Below are 26,004 nucleotides of genomic sequence, written 5' to 3' on the forward strand. Positions count from 1 at the left end.
TTTCTTTTTCTGAATATATATTGCTAAGTTTATAAGAAGCAATGAGGCCAGTTGGTCCCAATTAGATTTAAAAGTAACTGTGAGGAATCAAAACTTTTTGCTATTTTAATAGTATATTTTCCTATCTTGCAGCTTATTAAACATTTTTGGCAGATACTGAAACTGATTTCAATTTCTAAGATAAATATTTTAGGGAAAAATATCCAAATGCCAGTGCTTCTTAAAGATCATTTAGAGCTGCAACTAAAGTCAGATATTGTTTCTTTCTTAGCACTAGTAATTCTCAGATGAAAAATGCTCTTTGATTATTTGATGGCTATTTGTTTATGACTCTACCACTTTATTTGTGTTTTGTGAGTGTGTAGACCATATCTAGTTTAAGCACATATACAGTTAATAACCCACTGTAATTAATAGGTAGTTCCAAGACTTCTCAGGTAGTTCAACAGCCTTTGCCTTCTTCCTTGCATTACAGTAGAGGTGTTTAAAGGTATTCCATGTTATAGGTCAGTAGCGTATTTCTCAGTAGCCCCGAGTGGGCTGCGGGCTAATTATTTTTACAACACTTACTTCTTTGATTATTCTGCCCATACAGAGCCTTTTCCCCCTCTAGGTTCATGATGTGATTTGTAGGACAGTTCTTTGGGAAAGTAATTTTATTTTCTTTATTTGCTATTTTAGGTGATTGTGTTGTTTAAATTACAGTTTTTTCTTTTATACTTTCTGTCTGTTACCTTAAAAAAAAGGATTAACCAAAAAATAAAAAAGATAGTTTTAGTGAACCAATACCAAACTTTGGTTGATGATATTTCACTTCTGTTGGACACATTTCTAAAATCATTAACATTTCTGATGCTCTGCAATACCAATTGAATAGGGCAGGCTTATGATAAAATTTCACAATCACCAGAACTGGCATAAACTCAAGCAATATACAGTTAAAATTTTTAAAATGTTTTGAACAAATTCAAGCACTTTTTGAAACTACTAGTATGAATCACATAGTAGTAAAGTTTCTTTGCTCATACTTTAGGTTTCACAAATTACTTTAGTGTGTTTTGCCACTGAGAAAAATGTAATATGCCTCATCTATGCCTTTGCTGTTTGAAGCCATCTCTTCCTTGGCTATGAGGTTTCTAACATTCTGCTGCATAACAGTAACTCAATGACTCTCAGCACTGGTGCCACAGTGGACGTCTAAAGTTTCTAAAGTGAATTTCAGATGCTTATAAATTGCCTACATCCCTCTAAAGCGCTAAATCCTTCATAGGGCTTAAAAGGAATTTCCATAGCATATGTGCAATGTGCCAAGTTTAGACACTAGTCTAAACAAGAATGAATTTCAGTCTCAATGAAAAGATAAGCACTCCTTACTATTAAATTATTGTGCCAGTAGAAAAACAATGGATCTTTTGTACTGATCCAGTTGATCCACTCATAGGACTTTGCTTAGTGTTGATATTGTTGATTTTTTAGCGCAGCTGAAATGAGTTGAAATATGTTGAAGTCATGCTGTAAGGTCAAATATGATGTCAAAATAGAAATAGGGTTACACCATGTATTAGCAGATTTCCTGCTCTCAAGGGCAAGGGATTGACAGAAAAGAGTAAGGAAAAGAAGGGAAATGGTAGCAGCCATGCAGGTTTATGTTACCCAATATTTTTGGTGAAATTAATATGATGCTTCATCTTTATTTTGGATTTTCTTTGCAAAAACTATTCAAATTTAACTGTTTATAGCTGTGTCATCTCTAATATTTTTTTCTTGCAGTCCTTTTGTGAATTTTAATGGTTCTAATTATTTTACACAGATTATGTTAATAAGAAAATTTTTTCTGCAAGTCTCAGTTTCCATCTGTTTCCAAACATATGAGTTTTTTTGGGGGCTGCAGACCTGGGGTTCTATGAAAAACAGTATCCTGTCTCAGTAACTGCTACTAGCTCTTGCTCTGAGAGCAGATATTCATCATCCCCCAGCAGCTCTGGTGTCCTCTGGGAGCCCATGGTGGGTGCTATTACAGCATGACGGTACATATCACTAGGGCCTAAGGGACATAGGCTTTATTATGTCCATTCTGCCGTGCAAGATATAACAGTTTGCTTCTAAAATGAAGGAGCAATTGGTAAGAAATGTTGAGTTTTTCCTCAGATTTCTAATGCTTTTTCATCAGTATATATGGTTCTTTCGATATAATTTGGCCCACATTAACTAGTCAAATATGTTTGGAAATTGTCACTTTACAACTTTTGATTGTATATCTTTCTCCTTGAGGAAAATAAAATCTATTAAGATACAGGGAAAAAAATCTCTTTTTTTTTCTTTAATAGATGACTTTTTTTTTTTGCTTAGAACTGAAAAGTTTAAGAAAGGGCATTCACAATTTAGTGTTTATAGAAAAAAACCCCACATGATATTTAACTAATGGGAAAGAGTGAAATGTGAAAGTTTCTAAGGGAAGATGTTTTGTTTTGGGAGTCATTTACATTGAATTCAGTAATTACAAAAGAATGATCATACTGTGCTGAAATTTTCTGTGCCATGTTTCAGCCTAGACCAAAAGTTTAAAGCCAAATATGATCTCTGATATTTTTCTATCTTTCCTACTTAAATTTTACATGTGTCCAATGTTGTTTCAAGTAGTGTTAAGAGATGTTTCCTGTGTTATAACTTTGACTTTTCTCAGTATTTGTTATGTTAGATTTTTTCCAGCTTTCCTATGAGCAGATCAGACATGATCTATTTTATTTTATCTTATCCTAAGTGAGTCGTGTATTCTCCGACTACAGTATCATGAAGACCAAAAGTACACTCTGGTTCTATCTCATTTAGACTTCTGTATTTCCTACATACTTGACATGTGTTAGCTTTTGTCCTTTTGTATAAAATAGTGCAGCATTTCAAACGCTATAAATCTTATATAAAAACTGTACTGTACCATTCTTGTGGTGCTGGAATCTTTTATTATTTCTTATTATTAGAACGAACTATTGATAAAGGAAAGGCATATCTGAAATTAATCAAGAAAAGCTGGGTATGCTAGAGCGAAAACACAACTTTATGATTAACATTACGCACTTGTGTTTAACTATATTGTCCCATTACAAGAATTTTTGTTATCGGAAGTCTACTTTTTTTTTTTTCACTGCTTCTGTGCATTCTGGATGTATGGGCCAAAGGCCAGAGACATGAGATTCAAGGCCAAGTGGCAGGTCCTGCACTTTGTTCACAACAACCCCATGCAGTGCTACAGCCTAAGGGGAAGAGTGGCTGGAAAACTGCTGAGCAGAGAAGAATATGGGATGCTGGTCAACAGCTGCTGAATGTGAGCCAGCAGTGTGCCCAGGTGGCCAAGAAGGCCAATGGCATCCTGGCTTGTATCAGCAATATTGTGGCCAGCAGGACCAGGGCAATGATTGTACCTCTCTACTCGGCACTGGTGAGGCCTCACCTCGAATTCTGTGTCCAGTTCTTGGCCCCTCACTGCAAGAATGTCATTGAGGTGCTGGAGCAAGTCCAGAGAAGGGCAACAGAGCTGGTGAAGGGTCTATAAGTAAGTCCTGTGAGGAGAAGCTGCAGGAGCTGGGGTTGTTTAACCTGGAAAAAAGGAGGCTGAGGGGAGACCTTATCAGTCTCTACAACTTCCTGAGTGTAGGTTGTAGCCAGGTGGAAGTCATTTTCTTCTCCCAGGCAACCAGCAAGAGGACAAGAGTAAGTAGCCTGAAGCTGTGCCAGGGGAGAGTCAGGCTGGAAGTCATAAAGAATTTCTTCACTGAAAGGGTGATTAAGCGTTGGAATGGACTGCTCAGGGAAGTGGTGGAGTCACCATCTCTGGAAATATTCAAGAAATGACTGGACATGGCACTTAGTGCTGTGGTTTAGTGACATGGTAGTGTTTGGTCAAAGGTTGGACCTGATGATCTTGGAGGTGTTTTCCAACTTTAATGATTCTATGATTGTGTGATTATTGCACCATGTGCATGGCAATCTGAAATTATGTCAGAATTTTTCCAAAGATTTTCTGAAAATCTCTGAGTAGCATCAAGGTATTGAAATAAACTCCTAATTGTTTATTTAAATGAAAAATGAAAAAAAAAAATCAACCCAAAAGCAACTGAGGAAAACATTTGGCAGTTCTGGGTTAATGATTCACTTGATCTTAGAGTTCTTTTCCAGCCTAAATGCTTCTATAGTTCTGTGATCTCAATAAATCAAGAAAAAAAACAATTTTTGGTTCTATCCAATACTGTTTAGATCAATGGAATAAGTCAGAAGATCTGCCTCTAGTCCGGGAGAAACATTTCTATGACCAGACAGACCATTCTCATCTAGATCATAGGGGAATGAAAAAAAAACTTCAGTCAAAGAGCACTAAAATTCTAATTTTTCAAAAGCCACTAAATGTTTAAGGACTGTTACTGACAGGCAGAAATACTGCATTTCAGTTTATTTTCACAGGTGATTCGGAAGTTCTATGGCTTATATTAGACTATATCCTTCCATTATGCATTTATTACAACCAATAAGTTAGGTGTGTTTATAACCTGATAGACACCTGTGAAAAACAGAAATTAGTTTCTGTTGGTTTAGCTGTAATTTTTATGAGATGTCAAATTGTATTTGGAAAGTATCAACTGATCCAATCCCTGATGGTAGTAATTGCAGCAGCAGATTATTCCTTGCCTGTTTGATCTTTGACATGTATTACTTTCTGTTTAATTTTCTAATTTAAGGAAAGACTGTAATCTGCCCTTTACCATACTCATGGAAGTCAGGTTTTTTAAGGCATCTCTTTTTGCCTTGTTTAAGTTTTTCTACCCCATCAAACTCTGGGAGCAGAAAAAGGTGAGGAACAACTATTAACCAGGAGTAACATGGGTGAAAACAGGTGAGGAATGGAAATAATTTTGGCAGCACCTCGTGCAGACTGGAAAGAGAGACATGATATTGCTACAGATATAGGGAAAAGTACATTTGTTTTTGTCAGAAAACACCAATTCAGTGAAACTGAAACTTGCTGAGGAAACGTATTGTATTTGTCAAAAAAATATTTTGCACTTATGTGCAGTATGTACTGGAGGTTTTTTTCTGTGTCTTTGTTTATCTTTGACTTCTGCTCAGTTTTCTTTAATAAAAAGCTTTGACAGAAAGAAGTCATGAAGTCATCACACTTTCATGCCCCACATAGTCCATCTAGGCTCCTTGAGTACAGGTGAGCTGTTGTGGCCCAGTCCTAAAGTCCTTGCATCAATCAGCTCATACCTAAGAAAATGGTCAGATTCAGGAAAGATCTTCTATGTTTCGTGTTGATTTTCTGTCTGATAATGAAATTAAACAGATTTAAGAACCAAGTAAAATTAAGGAAAATACATAAAAATGTACATACTACTTTTAAGTAGCAGTACACCTGTGATTACTATATCAATAGCAAAAGCTATTCTTGAAACTCTAGAGAATGAAAAGTCTATTGGATGGTGGTCAAAAGAATCATAAGATTTTTAAGACAATGTGAAAAATAAGTGACAGCATGAGACAATAGATAAAATATTCAGTTGTTAATTTCCAGGTCCTAACAACTGAGATTGGTATATTTCTTGGCAAATTTTATTTCTGCATTTTCTTGGACCTAGTCTCACTTAAATGAGCAAGAAGGGAATACAGGAGTAAAAAACATATTACAGGGTCTATTTAAAGTACTTGCAGTAGTTTTGTAATTTAGAAGCATGTTAGTAATTCATTTCATAAAACTGAAAGGTATATCTGATCAAGACATGAGACTTTGAATTTAGAAAGCATTTTAACAAAACTTATTTGACTATTACACTTTTGAGTGTTTGCACTGGGAACAAGTTAGTTTTGTTCTTGTGGTTGACTTGTGGAGTTGGAGGAAGGTCTTTAGTACAGAGTTAAAATATTCAATAGTTTTCAAATAAAAACAGAGATACTTTGTTAGTAGGTTAAAAATGTCTAGGCCTTGTATAATAGACTGATCTGATTTTCTGGCCAAGATAAGAAATATGGTTAGGCTTTGTGGTTTTTCCTTGTTGTTTTAGTTTGGGGTTTGCTTTTGTTTTGTTGGGTTTTTTTTTAAATTAAAAAGCATCACCAGTAATAGGTAAAATCACTAATAATCCAGTGTAATTGAGTAAAATTTTGAAGCTGTAGTATGTCTTAAATTTGATGCTGGAAGGTCACTTTGAATTCAAATACCATATGCCAACAAAACCTTTAATTTTCTTTATTCTAGTACATTGGTTCATTTAATGAAAGAGCAAAAAGCTGTAGCAAAAACCAGACACAGGTCTGTCTGATGTTCCCCTTCAAATTAGAAACACACACATCTGTCCTATTCAGGTTAAAAGGGATCAGAAACTTACCATTCAGAAGACTTTTACTAAAAGTCATCAAAGAGATGAATGTAATTAAAGATGATTACAGCCATTCTCCTAATCTGATGTTCAAGATCATGTCTGTCAACTCTCAGTGATACAGATGATTTAAGTGGAATTCCTAGAAACAGGTCACGTCATCTGACAGCCTACTGGATACTTTCTCACTGTTACAAAGGTCCAAGAAATTATTCTGAAACCAACGGGGAATGAACTATTTGCTGATATGCATACAGAAAAAAATTTTGGTTTACAAAGGAAAGTTCTCATCCCATTCCTGAAGCTGACGCTTTTATCATTCATAAATTCATTGTTTGCCTGCCACAAACTCTCAATTAGAACGTTTACCCTGGAGGGAAAGAGAACAAATAATTCAATAACCACTAGAAAGATAAAAATACTTTCTTCAGTGTAGACAGTGACTTTGTAGGTCTAGATAGAGTATATATACAATGTAGAAAATAAAACTTAAGCATGATTCCAAGAAACAAAGAGATCTCACTGCTTCAATCCAGCCTGTCTGCCAAAATGGCTTATTAGATTTTCTGATCAACCTGCAGGATAAAAGTCCTGTCAACACTGCATTTGCCAGAACGTGGAGGAGAGCAAAGCTGACAACACTATCACTAAGCAGAAATACTAGTAATAACTGCAAAATATGTTCTACTTTTCCATGTTTCTCTTCCCCCATGAGGGGAGGAAAGTATTATCTTTCTAGATATATAAAGCACATAACTCTGCTTTTTGTTTTAAATAAAAAGAATAACAAAAAGGAGAGAAAATAAAACATTCAGAAGAGAGCACACTGTTCCTATTCTGCTAATTGTAGGCTGCACTTGAACACAATTTAATCAGGAAAAATATAGTGGGATGAGGTATGGAGTTCCTTCCTTGGCACCTAAGACCTCGGTGATGATTAAGAGTTCCGATGTGACACCTTAGTAGCCTCAGGATGAGCCTGCTATTTGAAACCAAGTTCTCCTTGGCACTTTTAAGTATCTGAGTCTACCTGGATGTGCCTTTACACCACGAGCCAGTATTTTATTCTTATCTATCTTCTCTTTCGACCTAACTGCAAATAGAGAGAGGGAGACTTAAAAATATTTAAGTAATTTAAGTGAACTGTGTAGTGCTGTGCACTCGATAGCACTGAATTCAACATGGAGCACAGGAGCCATGATCTTTTTCATTCAAAAGTGACTGCTCCATGATAATAGGCTTATATTGGTGATTTGTGTTTGATGGGCAACAATCCAGGCAGAAGAATCCTTCCCTTTCCCTGTTGAAGCTGGGTCAGTAGTGAGGCCAGAAATGAAAACTTTATGGGACAAAAACATAAGCAACGACTTCAAGTTTGATCCCAATAATTAAGTCTTTCAGTTTGACTATTGGCTTCTGGTCCTTGCACCAAAGACTCTTGCAAGTGACAGACGCGAAATGTTTACTTAAGCAGCAGTGGGCCTGACTACTGCTAAGACGCCTGCAGAAACCCTAAAACTAAAAATCATAGTTCAAGAGTTTTATTTAGGTCACTTCTGTCTATTAAGTCTCTGGAGAATCATCAAGGTAAAAGTGAAGTGAGTTACTTAGAGATGCAACGCATTTCATCACATTCTGCATCTTGGAAAAGAATCTAAACAACTGATTTACCAAACAAAGTTAATATAATAATGAAAGGATGCCACATTAATGATGTTAGAGATGCTGTTCTTTGTAAAAAAAAATAAATCTAATTTTCCATATTAACATATTACATGTAATACTCTTGAGTTTTTCTCATTGCTTGTATTCATTGAGAAGCTATTTAAATTAGTTAAATTCAAAGCCAACAGAAAATGTGAAAGACCATTATTTGTTAAAAACACAAACTGTAGGCTGCTTACTATATTTCTGTCTGTTTAAAAAGGAAGATGAAGAGCCTCACTTGGCTATATTTTAGTTTATTTCAGGACTGGCATACTGATTTATGACTTTCTGGTTTTTTCCCCTGCAATTTCCAGCATGTATTTGTCAAGCTGCTGAAAAATGCTGAAATTGTATAGCAATTTTTCTCCTGGAGTTTGTTTAAAATGCTTAACTTGATGCATGACTGAAAGTGTGACTTGCTCCTTGCTATGCTATTTGTAATGTTGCAATTAAAACAACCAGTTAGTTTTCTCCTTTTTAGTGGAAAAATTGATTGAAGCTTCCTACATGTGCTCACCTTTCCCACAAGGCTTAATTGGACCTTTAAAGAAAAAAAAGTTGCATCCACTTATTGCAACTGTTAACTTAAATATTCGTGTAAGATGACAGTTTGATTCAAACCTTGCCTTCTGGCTGAAGTGTAAAACAATGAAAAGTGACAACAGCGTGCCTTCAAGACAATTTATTATAAACACATTTCTTAAGGCTGCGTGTTTATTATATAAATATGCCCTAAACTGGACTATCCATTAAAACTAGGCTTTCACTTCCCATTCCTACAATCCAGATTTATCAGAAATTCACCCCCCATGAAACTCTTTATGATCCCAAAAGGCCTGATTCCTCTGACTTGTTTTATTTCTAAATTATAAATATTGTTTTTTCACTTCTCAGTGTGGAAATCTGGCTATATCCATTTTACATGCTTACTGGAGTAGAAAACTGCCTAATCAGGTAGGAAAACAGTTGGCGGCATATAAATCAGGGTTTGCTGAGGATTTCAAAGTGTGAAACTGGCAGACAATCACATATCCTAGGAGTTCTGCCTTTCCTCAGCTTCCCTGTAGAGATTTCACATGGCAAATCTGATCACCAGAGCCATCTGTATAAATACATGGGTGTGTTGTCCTAAATTAACACAGCAGCTCTACTGGAGAATGTAATTAAGGTCTTATTTTTAAATTTCCCCACCAGACTATCTGAAATATAGATTTATATACAAGGAATAAGAAACTTGTCTTGATTTTGATGAGGAAATGAATTGTAATATGTGTTTTACTACCAACTAGTCTAACAGAAACCCCAAAGTTCAGGGTGCTCCTTAGTGATGCTCCAGGGATGAATTTACTCTCTTCTGTCCTGCAGATCAGTAACACTGTGATGTTGAAAGTAATGCTGTGCTACAAACAGCTTTCCTTATTCTCAAAGGAAAAAAAAAACAAGGCAGAACTTTTTGTATACGAATGGTTTTACTGTAAGGTTGCCTGCTCTACTCAGTCGACTTTCCTTCCTAGCGTTCATGTTGAAACAGAGTTAAGTAAAGATTCATGTTGCAGTGGTGACAGGAGGAGTTGTTACACAAGATGTAAAGTTTCCCTTGGATTTCATGTCACGATTTTTTCTCATTACTTAAACAAGAACTACATTGAAGTGGTGCAGGTACCAGGCAATAAAGATTTCCCTTGGTGCTGACAAACTCTGAGACCGCAAACGGAGGTGCTTACATGCCGCAAGAGATATTGCATAATGTTCTTTTCCTTTAGACTAGGGATTGCTGTCACAAAGGAAACATCTTTATATAAGAACTACTATTGTAGCAAAAAACATTTAGTTCTCATTATATTCAAAGTTTTCAATTCCAGTGTGTTTTATTCAGTAATGTATGGAAGCTATTTCTAAACATGCAGCTTTTAGCCTGCCTTCTTTATTGCACTTGTCTTAGAGTTGCTTCAGTTACTGTCAGTAATTCCGCTTTATTATTTAGTGATACCCAAATACAACAGAGGAAATAAGTTGGTTTTTAAAGTAAAGAAAGAAAGAATACATTTTTGTGGAGAATTCTGACAAAGCTTTTATATCTATTATGTGAAAGACATCTACATATCTGATTTGCAGGTAGTTTATTGAGTCCATTTGTAAGCACTTTGACAAGTGAAAAATTTATTTTGGCCATGAGATGTTAAACAATGAAGGAAGTAGGACAAGAGTTTTGTTGGAATACTGAAGTTCATCTGTGGGTCACTAGCATGGGAGTTTTGGTGCATGTGACGTGTTTGTTAATTGAGAAAGGCAAAACTGGAGACAGAAGTTGATTTAGAACCATAGGTGTCTATATCAGGGAAACAAACACAAATGTAAATCCCCACTCATATTGGTCAAAATACAGATAAGGTTATTGTGGGACAACAGTTGAGGTATTTCAACTTTTAAGGGATTGGTAGCTATTTTTTTGTATTCCCCAAATCACTGCAAAGTGATGAGATAAAGAATATTTTATATTCACAGTATTTCCTTTGAATAATATGTAATAAGGTTTTAAATACTGTTAGTAGGGATATTGAACAATGGCATTTCATGGATTTATTTTTTTTACTTTTGAAACTACTTTCCAATAAAAAAGTCTGATACAAAAATCACAGTAGCAGCATTTCCATTTTTTAAATGAAAATCCTGATTACAGGCAACAAAAACTGAGCTGATCTGCTATTCTTATCACATTTATTTTGTTTTTTTAAAAACTATTTTTTATTCCTGAATTGTGAACATTGTGAAAATTCCTTCTCCAAAAAGTCAACTTGAATACAACATTATTTTAAGCTGAAAATGTTTTTCTGTCTTGAATAACGGAGACTTAGTGTATATGCTTTGGTGACTAGTTGCAACTACAGCATAAGCCTGGTTACTGCTACAAAGAATGCTTCTTTGAAATTGAGATTCTCCAAGGAAAATATCTGGATAAAATGAAGGCATGGAAACAAGGATAGACTGACAGATGAAAAGTAGATGGGTAGGTCGAGTAACTGCTGCTGCCTTTCTCTTCTCTGTTACCTGTTAGGCATTCTTTGGAACAAGTACTGTTGTTGCAACACATTAGATTTTGTTCCTACAAACTTCATTCCTTTCATTGCAATTGCAGTAAGTTCCTGTCAGCCTGACATGGCAGTGTCAGAATCTTGCCTGGCAAAAATTGTCCTACTATCCAAGCCTTGACAATTTACTTTGATGAAAAAATCTGCTGAGTTTTGCCCCAGGTAAATGGTAAAATATAGAAAAATTCAACAAATTCAAACAAAATAATTATCTTCTTTGCCATGAGGTGCTGCAGAAGCCTTCACAATTCAGCTTTCCACTAATAATATGTTTCTGTTTGTTGGAATAATTAGTTATATTTATAGCATATATGTTTATAAAATATTTATAAAATTTTTGGCACCAAGTTTTCCACGGACAGCATTTTTTTATGTTTTAGGAATGTGCTAAGCATCCAGAAGTAAACTTACTGAGAGCAAAGGAAATTTATAGAAATAGTACCCAGAACCATTTTGACTGTGTTGAAAAAATATTTTGGATGTGTTTTAGACAAAGGATTTCTTTATGGATTGCTAATTTCATCATACTGGATTTTTGCTTCATCAGGTACAGAGTTCTGTACTGCCTCTGATCTTAAAAGTCATGCAGTTATAATTGTTATCTCAGATGATATTTCAATCAGTGTGTGGCTAATATATCTTTGCAATGAAAGAAACCTTGACTGAAGTAGGCTCAGGCATCAGTCACTTATTATGCTGCAGAAAAGATATTTCAGTAGATTTTTGAATGTCATCACTCCAAGGAAGACTGTTTTAAAGAATGAGAGAGGTTTCATGTAGCACTAAATCTGATGAGAAACTTGTTTAAACATGTCTTAAAATGGCCTTTTGTGGTCTCTTTGCAAACACATGTTTCTTCTTCCCAACACCCCCCAGGACAGGTTATCTCCCATGCAGGAATATCCTGGGAAAGGTGTCCTGAGGTGTCCCCATTGGACCTTGTTAACCCCATCCTGTGATTGGGTGTTCCTGTAAGCCCCTTGAGACTTCTAATTGGTTACTCTGTGAATCCTCCTAAACCCTATAAATGTAACACCCCCAGCAATAAACTCTCTCTTGCCTCCTCTCCACGCTGGTGTGCTGTCTCTGTGCCTGCCATGGGACCACGTGCGTGGGGGGAGGGGAGGGCACCTCTCCCCTCCAGGCTCGGGGCCTGAAAAACCCTGTCGCTGGAGTTCCCTTTCCCTGCCCCTCAGGACGTCGGAATGGTTCATCAGATGGAGATGGAACTAGAACTGGGCTCCCCCACGCTGTGGGTGGGGAAAGGGATCCAGAGTTTCATTATCCAAAGAAAGTAATTTCTCTAGGCTTAGTCAAAAATACTTGTTTAAAATTTTACGTAGGTTCCTGAGGTCCTCAGGGAGCCCCAAGACACAAAGTTCTGCTTTAGCATATGGATGTATTATGTAGACTTTCAGAATCATGAATTTTAATTTTAAAATATTAATTCAATCACCTGGGCATTGAGACCTGAAGTTATTAATTCTGAGAATATTTTATTATAATTCACAGGTAGGCTAAGAGTGAAGACTGCTATTCTGTACTGATTCCCTGCTCTCCTAGTGCAGATTTGGTTTATTTTCACAAAAATTTTTAAAATACTTAGCTAAAAAAATATTAAAACCAACTGGATTAAAGTTAGGTGTGGTGTAATAGAGAAATTGCTGCTCTCTCAGGTGCTGGGTAACAGTTCAATCCAAGACATTTGTCTTGGATTAAGTTAAGTTAGTGGTCACATCTCATACAGCTTAAAACAGTGGGATGTTCTGCTTGAGAAAGATGGGAAATGGAACTAGCATGAATGATGAATTATTTCTTACCTTTAGGTGGTCTTTTCAGACTTGAACTTATTTTGAGGGAGAAATAAGAAATACAAATGGTCCTACTTATGTTATCCTTGGCTTCTGAGTTAAATGAAACAAAAAAAACTTGTCTCAGTATTCTGCTTTTCCAGTCAAGTGTATGCAGGATTTTGAGAAAGGTGCTACAAATGTTACAGTTCTCTCTACCTGAAGAATTTGCTCAATTCTATACTCCTTTAATTACAGAAACACTCTACTTAACCAGTTAGGTAGCTGTTCTTTTTTGCTGTTATTAAAGAGAAAAATGAAAAAAAAAAAAGTATTTTTTCCCTTTTATTGTGATACTTTCCTGATTCATAACAATTTAAATATATATGATGAATGTACTAAGTCTGCTTTTTGAGTCCAGATCTACTTGCACTTGCACAACTGTGAAGAGAAATGGAACTGCCATTTTTTGTGACTTCGTTCTGTAAACATTAAATGAATAAAACTCCTTGTATATTTAGCTTTTAGATGAATAGACCTGCTCTCATGAGTAATGACTGCTTCTCTACTTACTGTATTTTGTGCCAATCTTATCTCTATTATTATATTACAGATTAACCCTTTCAGCAGTATGAATATTAAATTTACTAATTAAGTTGTGTAAAAGACAAAGTGATAGATTCTTAAGTTTGTTTCTTAAGGTCTAAGCATTTTTATTTAGCTGCTTTTATGCCCCTCCCTCCTTTTTAACTGCAAGACATTATGGTCATAAGACATGGTGATTAGATACCATTTTAGAATATATTGTGAATACAAATCCTTTTTGGTTAACCGGTGATTTTGTCAATTTGTGGCTGATGGATTTGTGTTTAGGATTAAGGAATGGTTGCTGTTTTCAGGTGTTCACACACTTCTGTCGAGCTAACCAGAGCACAAAATTTGAAGTCAGTAGTGGCTTTCCTCCATAATACCGGAGAGTTCCTAATTTAGTATAAACCCTACTGATACAAACTTAATTCATCCATGTTTTCTGACAAAACTTGGAAAATTAGAGTTGAGTTTATGGCAATTATGCTTTCTATCGCTTTGGATTTGGTATTAGAATGATCAAGGCTGGACTTTCTGTAGTGTTGACTCATTGCCTTAAATTGCAGCTCCACTATGAATTTATGCTGGTCTACTTTCTTTTCATGCCTGCAACTCATGCTGGTGTATTTGTGAGCATATGTTGGATCAGATTCAGGAACTGATTGAGTTAAACTAACTGAGAAAAGCAAAACAAAATTAGTTTTGATTTGCATCAGTTCCCTAATCAGGTTTGTTGTGTTACTGCATTTGTGCCGGGATAAAAGAAGGTCATTGATAGAAGGAACAAATAGTCAAAGGTACCGAAGGAGGAAGGAGTACTTGTTTCTGGGTCAATGCCATTTGCTCACGTAAAGTGTTCACATAACTTGAATCACAGAGTTACACTGGATCCCAAGAAGTGCTCATGGATACAGATAAGAAGCATGAGTGAAACAACTTGTATGGAATCACAGGATCATCAAAGTTGGAAGAGACTTTCAAGATCATCTAGAATCACCACTAAACCATATCCCCAAGTGCCAAATGCAGACACCTCTTGAACATTTTCAGGAACAGTGATGCCACCATCTTCCTGAGCAACTTATTCCAATACCTAATCACTCTTTCAAGTGAAAGTTTTTTTTCTAATATGTAATTTGAACCCCACCTGGTGCAATTTAAGGCCATTTTGTCTTGTCCTTTCACTTGAGACATAGCAGAAGAGACCAACGCCCACCTCACTACCACCTTCTTTCAGGAGCTGTAGAGAGCAATGAGGTCTACCTGAGTCTCCTTTTCTCCAGACTAAACAACACCAGTTCCCTCAGCCACTCCTCATAGGACATGTTTTCTAGACATTTAACCAGCTTTGTTGCTCTTCTCTGGGCATGCTCCAGCACCTCAATGTAATTTTTGAAGTGAGGGGCCCAAAACACAGTCAGTACTCAAGGTGCAGCCTCACTACTACTGTGTGCAGCAGGACAATCACTTCACTGTGACTCCATGCTATTATCAGTTCTTGATTCCCAGTTCTCTCCATGATTCTCGTAAAATCATGAACTAATAATAACAATAAGAACAATATTTGCTGCTGGATCAAAAAGAAATTTAATTTTTAACTTGTGTTTTATTATTTTATTCTTTTTTTTCATGAAAGTTGTTGTAATAGTAGTACAGGGAAATGGTTTAGGCAAAAAAAAATTTGCATTTTTGTCTTTTTATGCAATTTGCCATAAGATAAACATCCTCTTTTTTGTATTTTCTCCCTCTCTTTTCACTTCTTCTTGATCTTATACAGTATTTTCAAGTTCATTGAAACATTATGTTTTTTAAGGTTATCACCAAACTTGGGCCTCTGGAGTGGATTCTTAATACTCCCAGTCATCACAGAGTTCATCATGGTAAGATAAAAATGGAACCTCTTATTCTTTGGTGTGTTTTTTTTTTTCTCAAGCTCACTATTTTTATAGTAATAATAATGTAGTAAAATTGTACTGTAAAATCAGTTTTACAGAAAGATTTCAATTTTGACCATTACATCAAAAATAGTCCCTGTTCAGTTAGAAATTTCACATTATTTTAAAAACCTTTTTTAGAACTTAAGTTTATTTTAAAAATTTTATGTTTAAGATTAATTATTGAGGAGAAATTAAGTCTGGATAACATGAAAAAATTTGAAAATTGAGCAAAACAATTCAATATTTGTAAATATGAAGAATGATAGAAAAATATCTTATCCTTCCCTGACTACTGAAATATCATCAACAAACATGCTTTTGTGTTCAAATTCAAGCACTGTAAGTGTGAAAAAAAAATGGTTATGTTTTGGAAGAACTGTTAAATGTTTTAGTTTTGGCTGGAATTTGGAATTTGGTTTTGGCTGTCTGAATTATTCTCACTCCACACAAGTGCATGATGATTGACTTTTCATCAGTATTCAGAGGCATTCAAGACTGTACAGCATACGTAAATTGGATTAAGAATGAACTCCATTGCATACTGAAAAATGTCATGGACATATCTGAGGAGTAGAAGTGAATTTCATGGATGACCTTGGCTCATTCAATATGCAGAGATAATAAGTTTGAAAAAATAGGAGAACGGAAGAAAAGTTTGAAACAGATTCAAATGTAGTTATATGTAGTTATATGTACAGAGGATGTTATTAATATTTATTTTATCCTCCCAGTGTAAAGTGTTTATGGCACTGTGTAGACTTTTTAAAGAACTGTGATGCTCTAAGTGTCTAATCCTTAAAATTTGCACAACTACTAGTAATCCTGGAGGGAGACACTCTGCTCTTATTTGCTCTACTGTAAATCTAAACTAATCCTCTGATCCTGATTGAAGTTAAGCTGAATCACTCTGGAGCTGATCAAGGGTTGTACAGTTGCTCCAGAGAATCTCCATGAACTTTGGGATATGTAATTGATGTTTCTTTGCTCATACCTTTGAGGACAGTCTATGTACAAATACATTCCCTAGAAAAACATAGAAGGATCAGTTTTTCTCACACTGAAATTAATAATAATGAAGGCAGGTTAAGATATATAACATAGAAGACAGAGACAGCTGACAGCCATTAATGAGATGATTACACATACGTGTATTTAGCATAGATTTTCTTTGGTTAAAAATAGTGAAATTATTTTTGTTCGCTTTTTAATTTGTCTTGATAAACATATTTTGAATTAGTTTTACTCTACAAATGAATCCTTCTATTTCGCAGAAATTTTGGGTATGACAGATTAGCTTTGCATGTTTGAATCTGAATAGAAAGAGAGCAGTAAGGATAGTAAGAAAAAAGAGATTTTTTAGAATTATAAGGAGTGGTGGGTTTTAAAACTTTTATTTTTAGATTATAAGTGATGCTAATGATGATTTTCCTTCATAATTCAGTTGCACGTATTCTTATGTATGCCATTACTTGTCTCATAAATGATTTTTATTATAGGTAGAAATCCTTACTGCATTGACAAAAATTATGGCGGCACACTTATTATCTGGGACAGGATATTTGGTAAGCAAAAAAAGGTTCTCTCTCTCATCTTTAGTCAGTGTGGCCAAAATATGTATACCTTTGAATTTGATTGTTGGTTGTTCTTTTGTTTTCTTCTTCCGTCAGGAACATTTGAGGCTGAAGATGAAAAAGTTGTATATGGCTTAACACATCCAGTAAATTCATTTGATCCCATCATGCTCCAGGTGCTACAGTTTGTATCACTGACTCTGGTATTTTCAACAGTCAGTCATGTTCAAAAGAAAGTCCTCTCTTAGGCACAGTTGAGACCATCCTTGCATTGCTGCACAGTCAATTATCTAAATTATCTACATTATCTAAATTTTTTTCAGTATTTCATTGCAAGATAGCAATTTCTACTCACTGCGCTGAGTATATGCAGAACTTGTAGTAATCATGAAAATACAAAACAGTAAAATCAACAACTAATTACAATGGTGATTGTAATAGGGAGAGTTCAGAAAGATACTGAAACTGAAACCATAACACCATTGAAAACTCAACAAAGACCAATATTTATTATTAAGAGGTGGCCAAAAAAATGAAAAAACCCAGGAGAGAGGAAGGAGGAGAGAAGTAAGCCCTCAGTACGACTCCCTCAGTTACCCAGGTGTTTTATATGAAGTTATCTTACTGCCCCGGAATGCCCATAATTACCATAGCAGAAGCTGCATTCTTGGAGAGTCAATAGGCTCCCAAGGTAGCAGGTGTCCCTGCAAAAGGCAACATTGTCCTTTGATGTGAAGCTTGCGTTTTTCATCCCTCCTCCCAGCATGAGCTCTCTGCTTTTTATACAATTAATTGTTGAAGTCTACCTGGGCAGGTGTGGCCAGCACCGTCCAGCTAGAGGCCTTCAGTCCCCCCCCGGTTATGTAAGTGGTGTCTCTTCTGCTCATGTGTGGGTACCTTGGAATTCTGCTTGAGCATGCGCGTTATACCTGAGGGGTCTTTTCTAATTGAGTCTGCGGGTTTACTTCATCATTCTCCTCTTCAGTTTCTCCTTCAAGTGCCCTTGAAAGGTGATGAGCCAGTCATAAGACAGCAATTAATTTCAGTTTATACAAGATGCTTGCTTCAAGGACGAAGTTCTCATTTATCAGTGCTTGTTTTCTCATAACTTGGCAGTAAAAGAACAAACTTTCACAAGTGGCTGGGCCAAACGCAGACCAAAGTATTAACATCTAATTAAGCCCTGATACAGCGATATAACAGGCTTTGGATTGAATGATTTCTGTTATGCAGTGATGCATGGACAAAAATATATTTTTTCTGTTGTTTTTCTTCTCTAAATATTGCTATTTCATAAAAAATTCCATGATTATTTGGATACTGTTTATATCTCTTTTGCATTTTACTGTTCAGTGTATTCCAGAATGATTTGTGTTGACAGGATTATATAGCAGCTGCCATGGTCTCAACAAAACCTCCAGAACAGGCTGAAAATAGTTTTTTAATTAAAAAAGGAAAAAAAAAAGTACTTGATGTGATGCTTCTTAGATTTATTGGTCCAGATTTCATTTAAGCTAGATAAAAATTCTCTGTAAAAACCTGAGGAGTAGTGGAGTCTGTGTTTGCTTTTCATGACTGTTCACCCAAGGAGGCATCTCAAAGAATGAGAAATTCTACCTGCATGAGTGTCTGGGCTGGAAACTGGAAGGATGTGCAACGATATCCATTCTAGTTACATACCAAGTAATTTAGTTATTGAGAGTATGTCATGTCAAGGTCTCAGTAACCAAATTCTAGATTAAAACTACCATAAATATAACTACACAATATACCAGTAAATACTCTGGATTGATTATAGAAGGGACAGATGGAAAAACACATATTTCTCTGGACAGAAGTCATTGTAATCCTCACAGTAAACCAAGGGCTTGTTATGGCTTCTGCCTATTTCAGCCAGGTTTTCTGCACTATCTTCATCTATTTCTAATTTATTCTCTTTACAGAGTTTGATAAATCATTTATTTGAAAGCTAAAAATGAATAAAATATGATGTTTTATTAAACTTTATTTTACTAACAGTGAAAAATTACTTAATTTTTTCTTTCCAGCTACGTCCCTTGGCTCATATTTGGAACACATTTTGGGCCACACCTGGATTCTGCAATAAGCTTTCTGTCATATTCAAAGGGCCAGGCTGGGGACCAGGCAAACCTAGACTTGGCCTTCCTGAGGAAATCCCGGTGGTAAATAGAACATGCACAGGCTTTCAGTTGTGTGTAATTTACTTGGACCTCTTAATGCTACTGGATCAATGTTAAAAACTCTACACATGCTATTTTAAATTAGCAAATTAGCAGTCATAAAGCATAGGGCAAGATGAAATGGGAACAGAAACTGAAGGAAATTAATGTTTTAGCTGTGGGTTTTTTTCTTTTTATTTGAAAGGAAAAATATATTTTTTATTTATTTTTTCATTATTCATTTCCTGAAGAGATTTTCAAAACTGTTCTATAGAGTACAGTAATTTCTTTTTTTTTTTTTTAGCTGTGGACATGCAGACACACACATACACAGAGTTAAACTCTGTCTTACAGTAGGTAATACATGAGTCTGACAGTAGATTATCTTTGTGCAATTCTCTGTCTCCCTTTTTGTATTTGTAAGTATACTAAGGAGCGGGTCACTCTTGAAGACTAATATCTGTTTTGCTTTATACAGATCACTGGAAAAGAAGTTCCCTTCAATCCAATTGTACCAGCTTATCTTAATTGCTATGCAGTTGTACATTTTGCTATAATAGTGGACTTGTACACTGAACTCCTTGCTACTGTGACTGTAAGTAATTCCTACCTTTATGAAATAACATCTTGTGCTAACAGTAATGACACACAACATTTTTAAATATTAAAGTATTGAGCAGAGGTTCTACAGTCTGACTCGTATCTTATTGGAACTTTTAAAATAATAAATAGATTCTGTAAAAAGAATCAGCATAAATGGCTAAATATAATTCTGTATAATTCTATAATATTAAATATACAATGTTTGATAATGTTTAGTAAAACAGTATCTAATAACCATATCGGTTATTTACAGATGAATATAATTAAGTAATTAAATTTTAAAGTAATTTTCCTAGAAGGCGTATGTGTCTGCTTCAGTTTGTAGGACATCATGAGGCTTGAAACACTGTAGGTTTTAAGATGTCAAGTTTGGTCATACTGTTAGATGCCAATAATGTCCAGGCTTTAGAAGGAAGATTGCAAAGGTCTTGCAGTGTTTGCATGTGGGAAAGTTCATGTCAGCATGAGTTCAGAGTTGGAGTAACACAGTCAGGGTAAATTCTTCTTCCATTCTCCAACATACAACAGCTTTGATAGAAATACAGCAAGGAGAGGCATGTATATATAACCTTGTTTATGGGCTGATGGGACCTCCCTGGTAACTGGTTCTTCTGTGGATACCTGGCAGCCTCCAAAGGTGAACTACAAGGCCATCTCCACCTACACGAAGTGAGACATTAACTGCTTCCAAGTTTTCAGATCATTCCAAGGTCCTTTTTTTCATTCCTTCTATGATGACTCTAAAGTACTAAAGCTAAAATTTTCTAGTTATGAAGCAGAATTTAATGCATTTAATATTCCCACAAATCAGTCAAAGACCTACCAAGACCTACCCAAACACCACAAAAGTCTATCAGTTTGATAGACTGTCCTTTGACCATCTTCTTAAGCTCTTTCTAAGACCTCCTTGGTTAAACAGCAGTCTTCTTGTTGTGTTTGCGTCATCCCTGTTGGCACAGGCAGGCTGTGAGCATTCCAGGGGCCTCTTGGTTTCAGCCTCTGCTCTCCTGTGGACCTGTCTTCTCCTGGCATGCTCACCTGGCAATCTCCAACCCTTGGCCAGCAGTGGTTACTGTCTCCTGCCCACCTCAATAGAAACTGCAGCATGTAGCATTCCTGATATAATATAAAAGCTACCTCAGGCATACTCTTCTGATTAGTAATAAGTTATTCTACATATTGTATTTACCTCTGCATAGGGTCACACTGCAACTGCAGGGAATTTGGGGATTACTGAATCATCCAAGGCTTAGCCTATTCTAAGTTGTTTCAGAGGACAGGAAATTAAGCCAAACATAAGAATAAATAGCTCCACTGTATACAAATTATACAGTATACATGATTGCCAATGTTCTTATATTGAGAAAAGTCTTTGCAAGATTTTCCAGTTTGTTTTTTTTTTACTCTTTTGCTGTTGCTTTTAGCAACAAGAAGTAAGGATTATGATCATGAAGGTTTTTTCCTATTCTATTCTTTTTTGTTTTTTCCCTCTTTTGGGTCCTGGAAGGAAAAATAGATGGCCCACATTATTTTCTCTGCTGATAACTGCAGCCATTTAAGAATAAGTAATAAGGCGAGTCAAAAAATGCACTCAAGCCCTGGATGATCATTAAAATCTTTCAGTCATGGAAGAAACATCCTGAAGATACACCATTTATGAATTTGTTTTAGAAAAGCAACTAGAAAATTCTCTGCACAAAACTGTGGTGTAATAAGGTAGTAAGGAAAAGAAGGAGAGCACAGGGGATTAGAAGCACCTCATCTCAAGACATAAACCTTCAGCGTGGGTGTAGAAAGTGCTGGTCCCAAGGCAGAGTTCCAGCATCGCTCTGCAGTACAGTGGGGAATCTGTCATGAGAAGGAAGCTTGTGTATGAATAACTTTACTTGGCAAAAATCTTTCTTCAATATCAGTTTTCCACTACACTGAGTTATGAAATGTCTATGGATACAACTGGAACTTTCTGTCTGGCTATGAATTATGTCATAACTGTGGCATAGCTCCATAAATGGAGAAAACTAACTGTTTTCCTCATCTTTAGGTATAAGTTCCATTTCATAATAACCATAAGACACAGCACACAGCTATTACATTTCTCAAGTGATTACAGTTGCTCAGTGTTTGGTCTCACGCCCTGCAGAAGTGTTAAATTTCGCTATCCGTAATGAGCAACCATATACCTTCTGTCTGAGTGACCTACATTTAACTTGTGAAAAGAGCAAAACAAGAAAGAATAAATACATATTTTCCACAGGAGAGAGCATACTGTGTTTGTTTTCTATATAGTGATCTGCACTATATCCAGTGAATAAAAATTGCTTCTGAGCTCTACACATCTAGACCTGATCCAAAGCTCATTGAAGAAATGGGATTTGGATCAGTCCCAGAGAGAGTGCTAAGAGTGTAAAACTGCAGTACATTCAAAGCTAAAGTCTCATAGCTCCAGAACTGCATGTATCACATAAATCAAAGTGAAGTGCACCTTAAACACATTTTGTAGTGTCTTTTTTATTGTTGATAGATACTGTAACATTTACTGTGCTTTTAATTCTGTGAATATGTGAACAGTAGACGAAAAGCAGTAAGGTAGATCTCTTGAAAGTTGAGAACACAATTAATGTGTCCATTTAGTAGGACATCACCAAGTACTGTGCATGGAATATTGCTAAGAATTTACAATTTCTTTTTCATACAAATTCTAAGTTAAAATGAGTTCATACAGCCAAGGACGCCTAACAATATAAATTTCATAGCATTGTATTAGCATTCCTAACTTGAGTGTTGAAAGTGTCTATGACAGCAGGGCATCTGTTAACTTATGAAACAGGCTGACATCATACCTAGCAGTTTTTTTGAAACAAATCAGAATGAGAAAATACATCTATGTTATGCTTCAAAAGGAATAAAACAATCTGAGTTCTTTGAAATGTAAAAGTCAATTTGGAATATTTGATTGCTCATCTAAATGTACATTGGTATAACATTTCCTTTGTTTAAATGAATTATTTTTTTTCATTACAAAAAAACATAAAATAATAATGCTGTAGCATTCCATTGATTACAAAGCCATGTAAACTTCTTACTAAATTCTATAATCCCCTCCCCCTCCTTTTTTAAGGCTCAAAGTTATATTTAATGCTTTCAATGAAATGAAAGTCCAACAGAAATATTTTTTTCTGTTTGATTGCAGCCAATAACCACATTGCAAAGTTGTGGCTGACTTGTAATTGGGGAACCTGCTGCGGTCCCACATGCTTCTCTGTTTATACAAATACTCCAGTATATAAATACTCATTTATTTTATATATACATCCATACATACTATGTTTAAGTGGAACAAGGATGCTAGCTCTAATGAAGGTGTAAAAGGCACATTCTTTTCACACTGCTGCTTGCAGTGCATAGATTTAATATATGGATGTTAGTTTAGTGATATAACCCACTGACTATTTTGTTGATTTTGGTAGAGTAGTGGCTAGAAAATGGATGCCTCAGCTGCCAGCATCCACTTCATAGGGTGATACATGTTTGAAAGCAAATAAAAGAATCAAGGCAGCATACAACTATACCACTGAAGCTGTAAGAGAAACAAAATAATAACAGTAAAATCTATGCTACATGGCTGGTTTTCTAAAACCTGTTATTCCCAATGGCATCATGGTGTATTTCACTGCAAATTCCTTGGTAATCCTTAACTAGGAGCACAAATGAGGGAACGCACTTTTTTTGTTGTATGTGAATGTGGTGTGTGTACCTACAGTGAAGGGTAACTTACGCCTTCTACCTTCAGGGTTCCCAGTAAGGCTTTACGCCTCACCCTTCATTCCTCCAGAAAGCTGAAGTTTTGGGAAGTGGAAAGTTGCAACACTGTGCTCAAGCATTACAGTGCCATGCTTTTGTGTGAATCTGATGATAGTGGCAATTTGAAATTAACTGTGATCTGCAGGTTGTGCTTTAGAGTTCTCCAGTCCTTCATGTTCTGGTCCACAGGGGGTATTGACCATATGGAATTTTACAAACAGTTAGTGTTCAAAATACTATGGTTCAAGTAGGAGAGTGTCTGAACAGAAATGGAAATTGGCTTGAGAAAACAAATCTATAAAATATGATCCCACTTGGCTCAGGTAGTTATTATGCCAAAGAACCCCACTTAACATTTTAACCATTTAAATATAAAGGCTTGTTTATATTTGAGTTTGATTTTTTTAAGTTATAAGGTTGCTTCAATTCTTCTGATTGACTAACATACATTAAAAAGTATTTCTACTCCCCTTTTTTTCCCCTGGAACTGCATGTTTCAAACTGATATGCAATTTATTAATTTCCTTTCAAGTTCTTAATCTATGCTTTATTTTTCTGTGGTTAGATAAATATAGAGAGTCAAATGATAACTCTGAGCTCCATTTTTGCAAGTCTGAAAAAATGCTTAAAAGAAGTTTGCAGGGTCACAACTCCTTTCTTTCTTTGTGGAGAGAAAGTTATGTCTCTATTACCAAGCTTATAATTATTTCAATGTTCATCAACAACAATATAATAGAAAAATGATAATAAAAAATGTTACTGTTCCTGAAAATATGTTAACTTTAAAAGAGTAATTTTTAATTTCTTTTTCCTACTCTTCTGTAAATGTCAAATAAAATGTATTTTTAAGCAAAGAAAAAATGTAGTTGATAGAAATTATGGGTCAAAACACCACTAAAATATGACCCCAAAATGTCTACTTTGGGGAAGTGCTTCCATCACTCACTCAAATATAACTCTTACTGCAGTACCAAATTTAGGCTTTAGACTTGCAGTCTAGCTAATAGCAAGAAATTGAATCATTCCCAAAATGCTCTCTCTTCACCAATTACAGCAAAAGTGTAGGTTAATAATAGGTTTTCAGGCACTTCAGTGGAGGTACTTAAAGGCAAGTAGAATGAATCAGCACCTCGGTTTTCTGAAACTGGAATCACGAGGAAACCCAGATGCCCAGGACTTGGTGACTGGTTGTTTAATGGTAGCCAGCTCATAAACATGGGAAGGCAGAAAAGTATGAAATCATGCAGCATTTTTAAACTGGAAACTGGGGACACCCTTATTAATTCATAGCAGGTACTCTTGGATCCTCCATGAAAGCAAGTGTTAGCTCTTGTATGAAAACCATTGCAGTTTCATTAATTTTCCATAAAGTGTGATTTTAGCTATATATTCTAATGTAGAACTTGATTGAAATCTGGTTTTGCTGTTCAGTTCTCTTTCCTGCCTAAGAGAGATACAAAACCTTACCCTCTTTTTCTCGGAATAGTGCCCTACCACTGTGGGAACATTTTTAAGGCAGTCTGCGGAACCCAGTGCATCACACTGGGAACAAAGCAAAACCTGAACCACCTGGCCAGAATGATTAGGTTTAAAAAAAAAGGTGTAGTTCTTCAACTTAAAAGTCAGGACAGTCTCTAAGGAGAAAAGTCTTGAATTCCAGTCCTCGTTCCCTGGAAAACTCCTTTATTTGACAAGTAACAATCATTGAAAAACATATCAAAGCATTTCTCAGAAATTTATGGGTGAGTTCCCTTATGCCTTTGCCAAATCATGTTTTTCTTTGCTCACTTCTTGAATTTTTGTATGACCCAGTTTCTACAGGAAGCTGAAGTGGGAGTTGAACTCACTGTGACTAGATGAACCGTTAAAGAACTTCTCATTTTATTAAATTCAAATAGAATCTGTGCCTGATTTTTATAAAAAAAACTCTGTCCAAACATTTTGTCACTTCAAAACAAATTGCTTCATGCTAACAGTGGAAGAGTTATCATCAGGAGGGATGGAACAGGTTGGAAATATAGAAATGCAGTAATAAGTTTGATTCTCTCCTGGTATAAATCTGTGAAACAGAGTGGCTTGACAGGTGTCATTTGTGAGACCTGTGTTCTGGCTTGTTAACTGGTGAGGCTGCTGTTCAGCTTGCACATTGCTGGGATTGAGTTTTCTTTGTTCAATAACTGTTTGTTAAAGATAGCTAAGTAGGTGTTTGTGATTCTTCAGTAAAACAACAGAAAGCTTTCCAGCCCGAGTGTGTGGTTTGATGTGTTTTGCAAACATGGGCACTCTAAGTTCACACAGCTGTAAAACTTGAGAATATCCTCCTGTGGCCTCCCACGCTCACAGATCCTTACCTTAGATCTCTTCAAGGGGTTG

General features: G+C 35.8%; 1 protein-coding gene across 1 annotated transcript in view; it reads left to right on the forward strand.

Moving 5' to 3' along the window:
• Nucleotides 1-26,004, forward strand: part of AGMO (alkylglycerol monooxygenase) — a 190,525-nt gene that overhangs the window by 85,265 nt on the left and 79,256 nt on the right. Inside the window, exons 6-10 of the mRNA XM_017836706.1 lie at nt 15,353-15,419; nt 16,973-17,038; nt 17,144-17,223; nt 19,096-19,230; nt 19,706-19,822. Of these exons, the coding sequence (XP_017692195.1) occupies nt 15,353-15,419; nt 16,973-17,038; nt 17,144-17,223; nt 19,096-19,230; nt 19,706-19,822 (465 nt within the window). The remainder of the gene's footprint in view (nt 1-15,352; nt 15,420-16,972; nt 17,039-17,143; nt 17,224-19,095; nt 19,231-19,705; nt 19,823-26,004) is intronic.

Source organism: Lepidothrix coronata, unplaced genomic scaffold (genome assembly GCF_001604755.1).
Source record: "Lepidothrix coronata isolate B3197 unplaced genomic scaffold, Lepidothrix_coronata-1.0 Scaffold282, whole genome shotgun sequence".
NCBI lineage: Eukaryota > Metazoa > Chordata > Aves > Passeriformes > Pipridae > Lepidothrix > Lepidothrix coronata.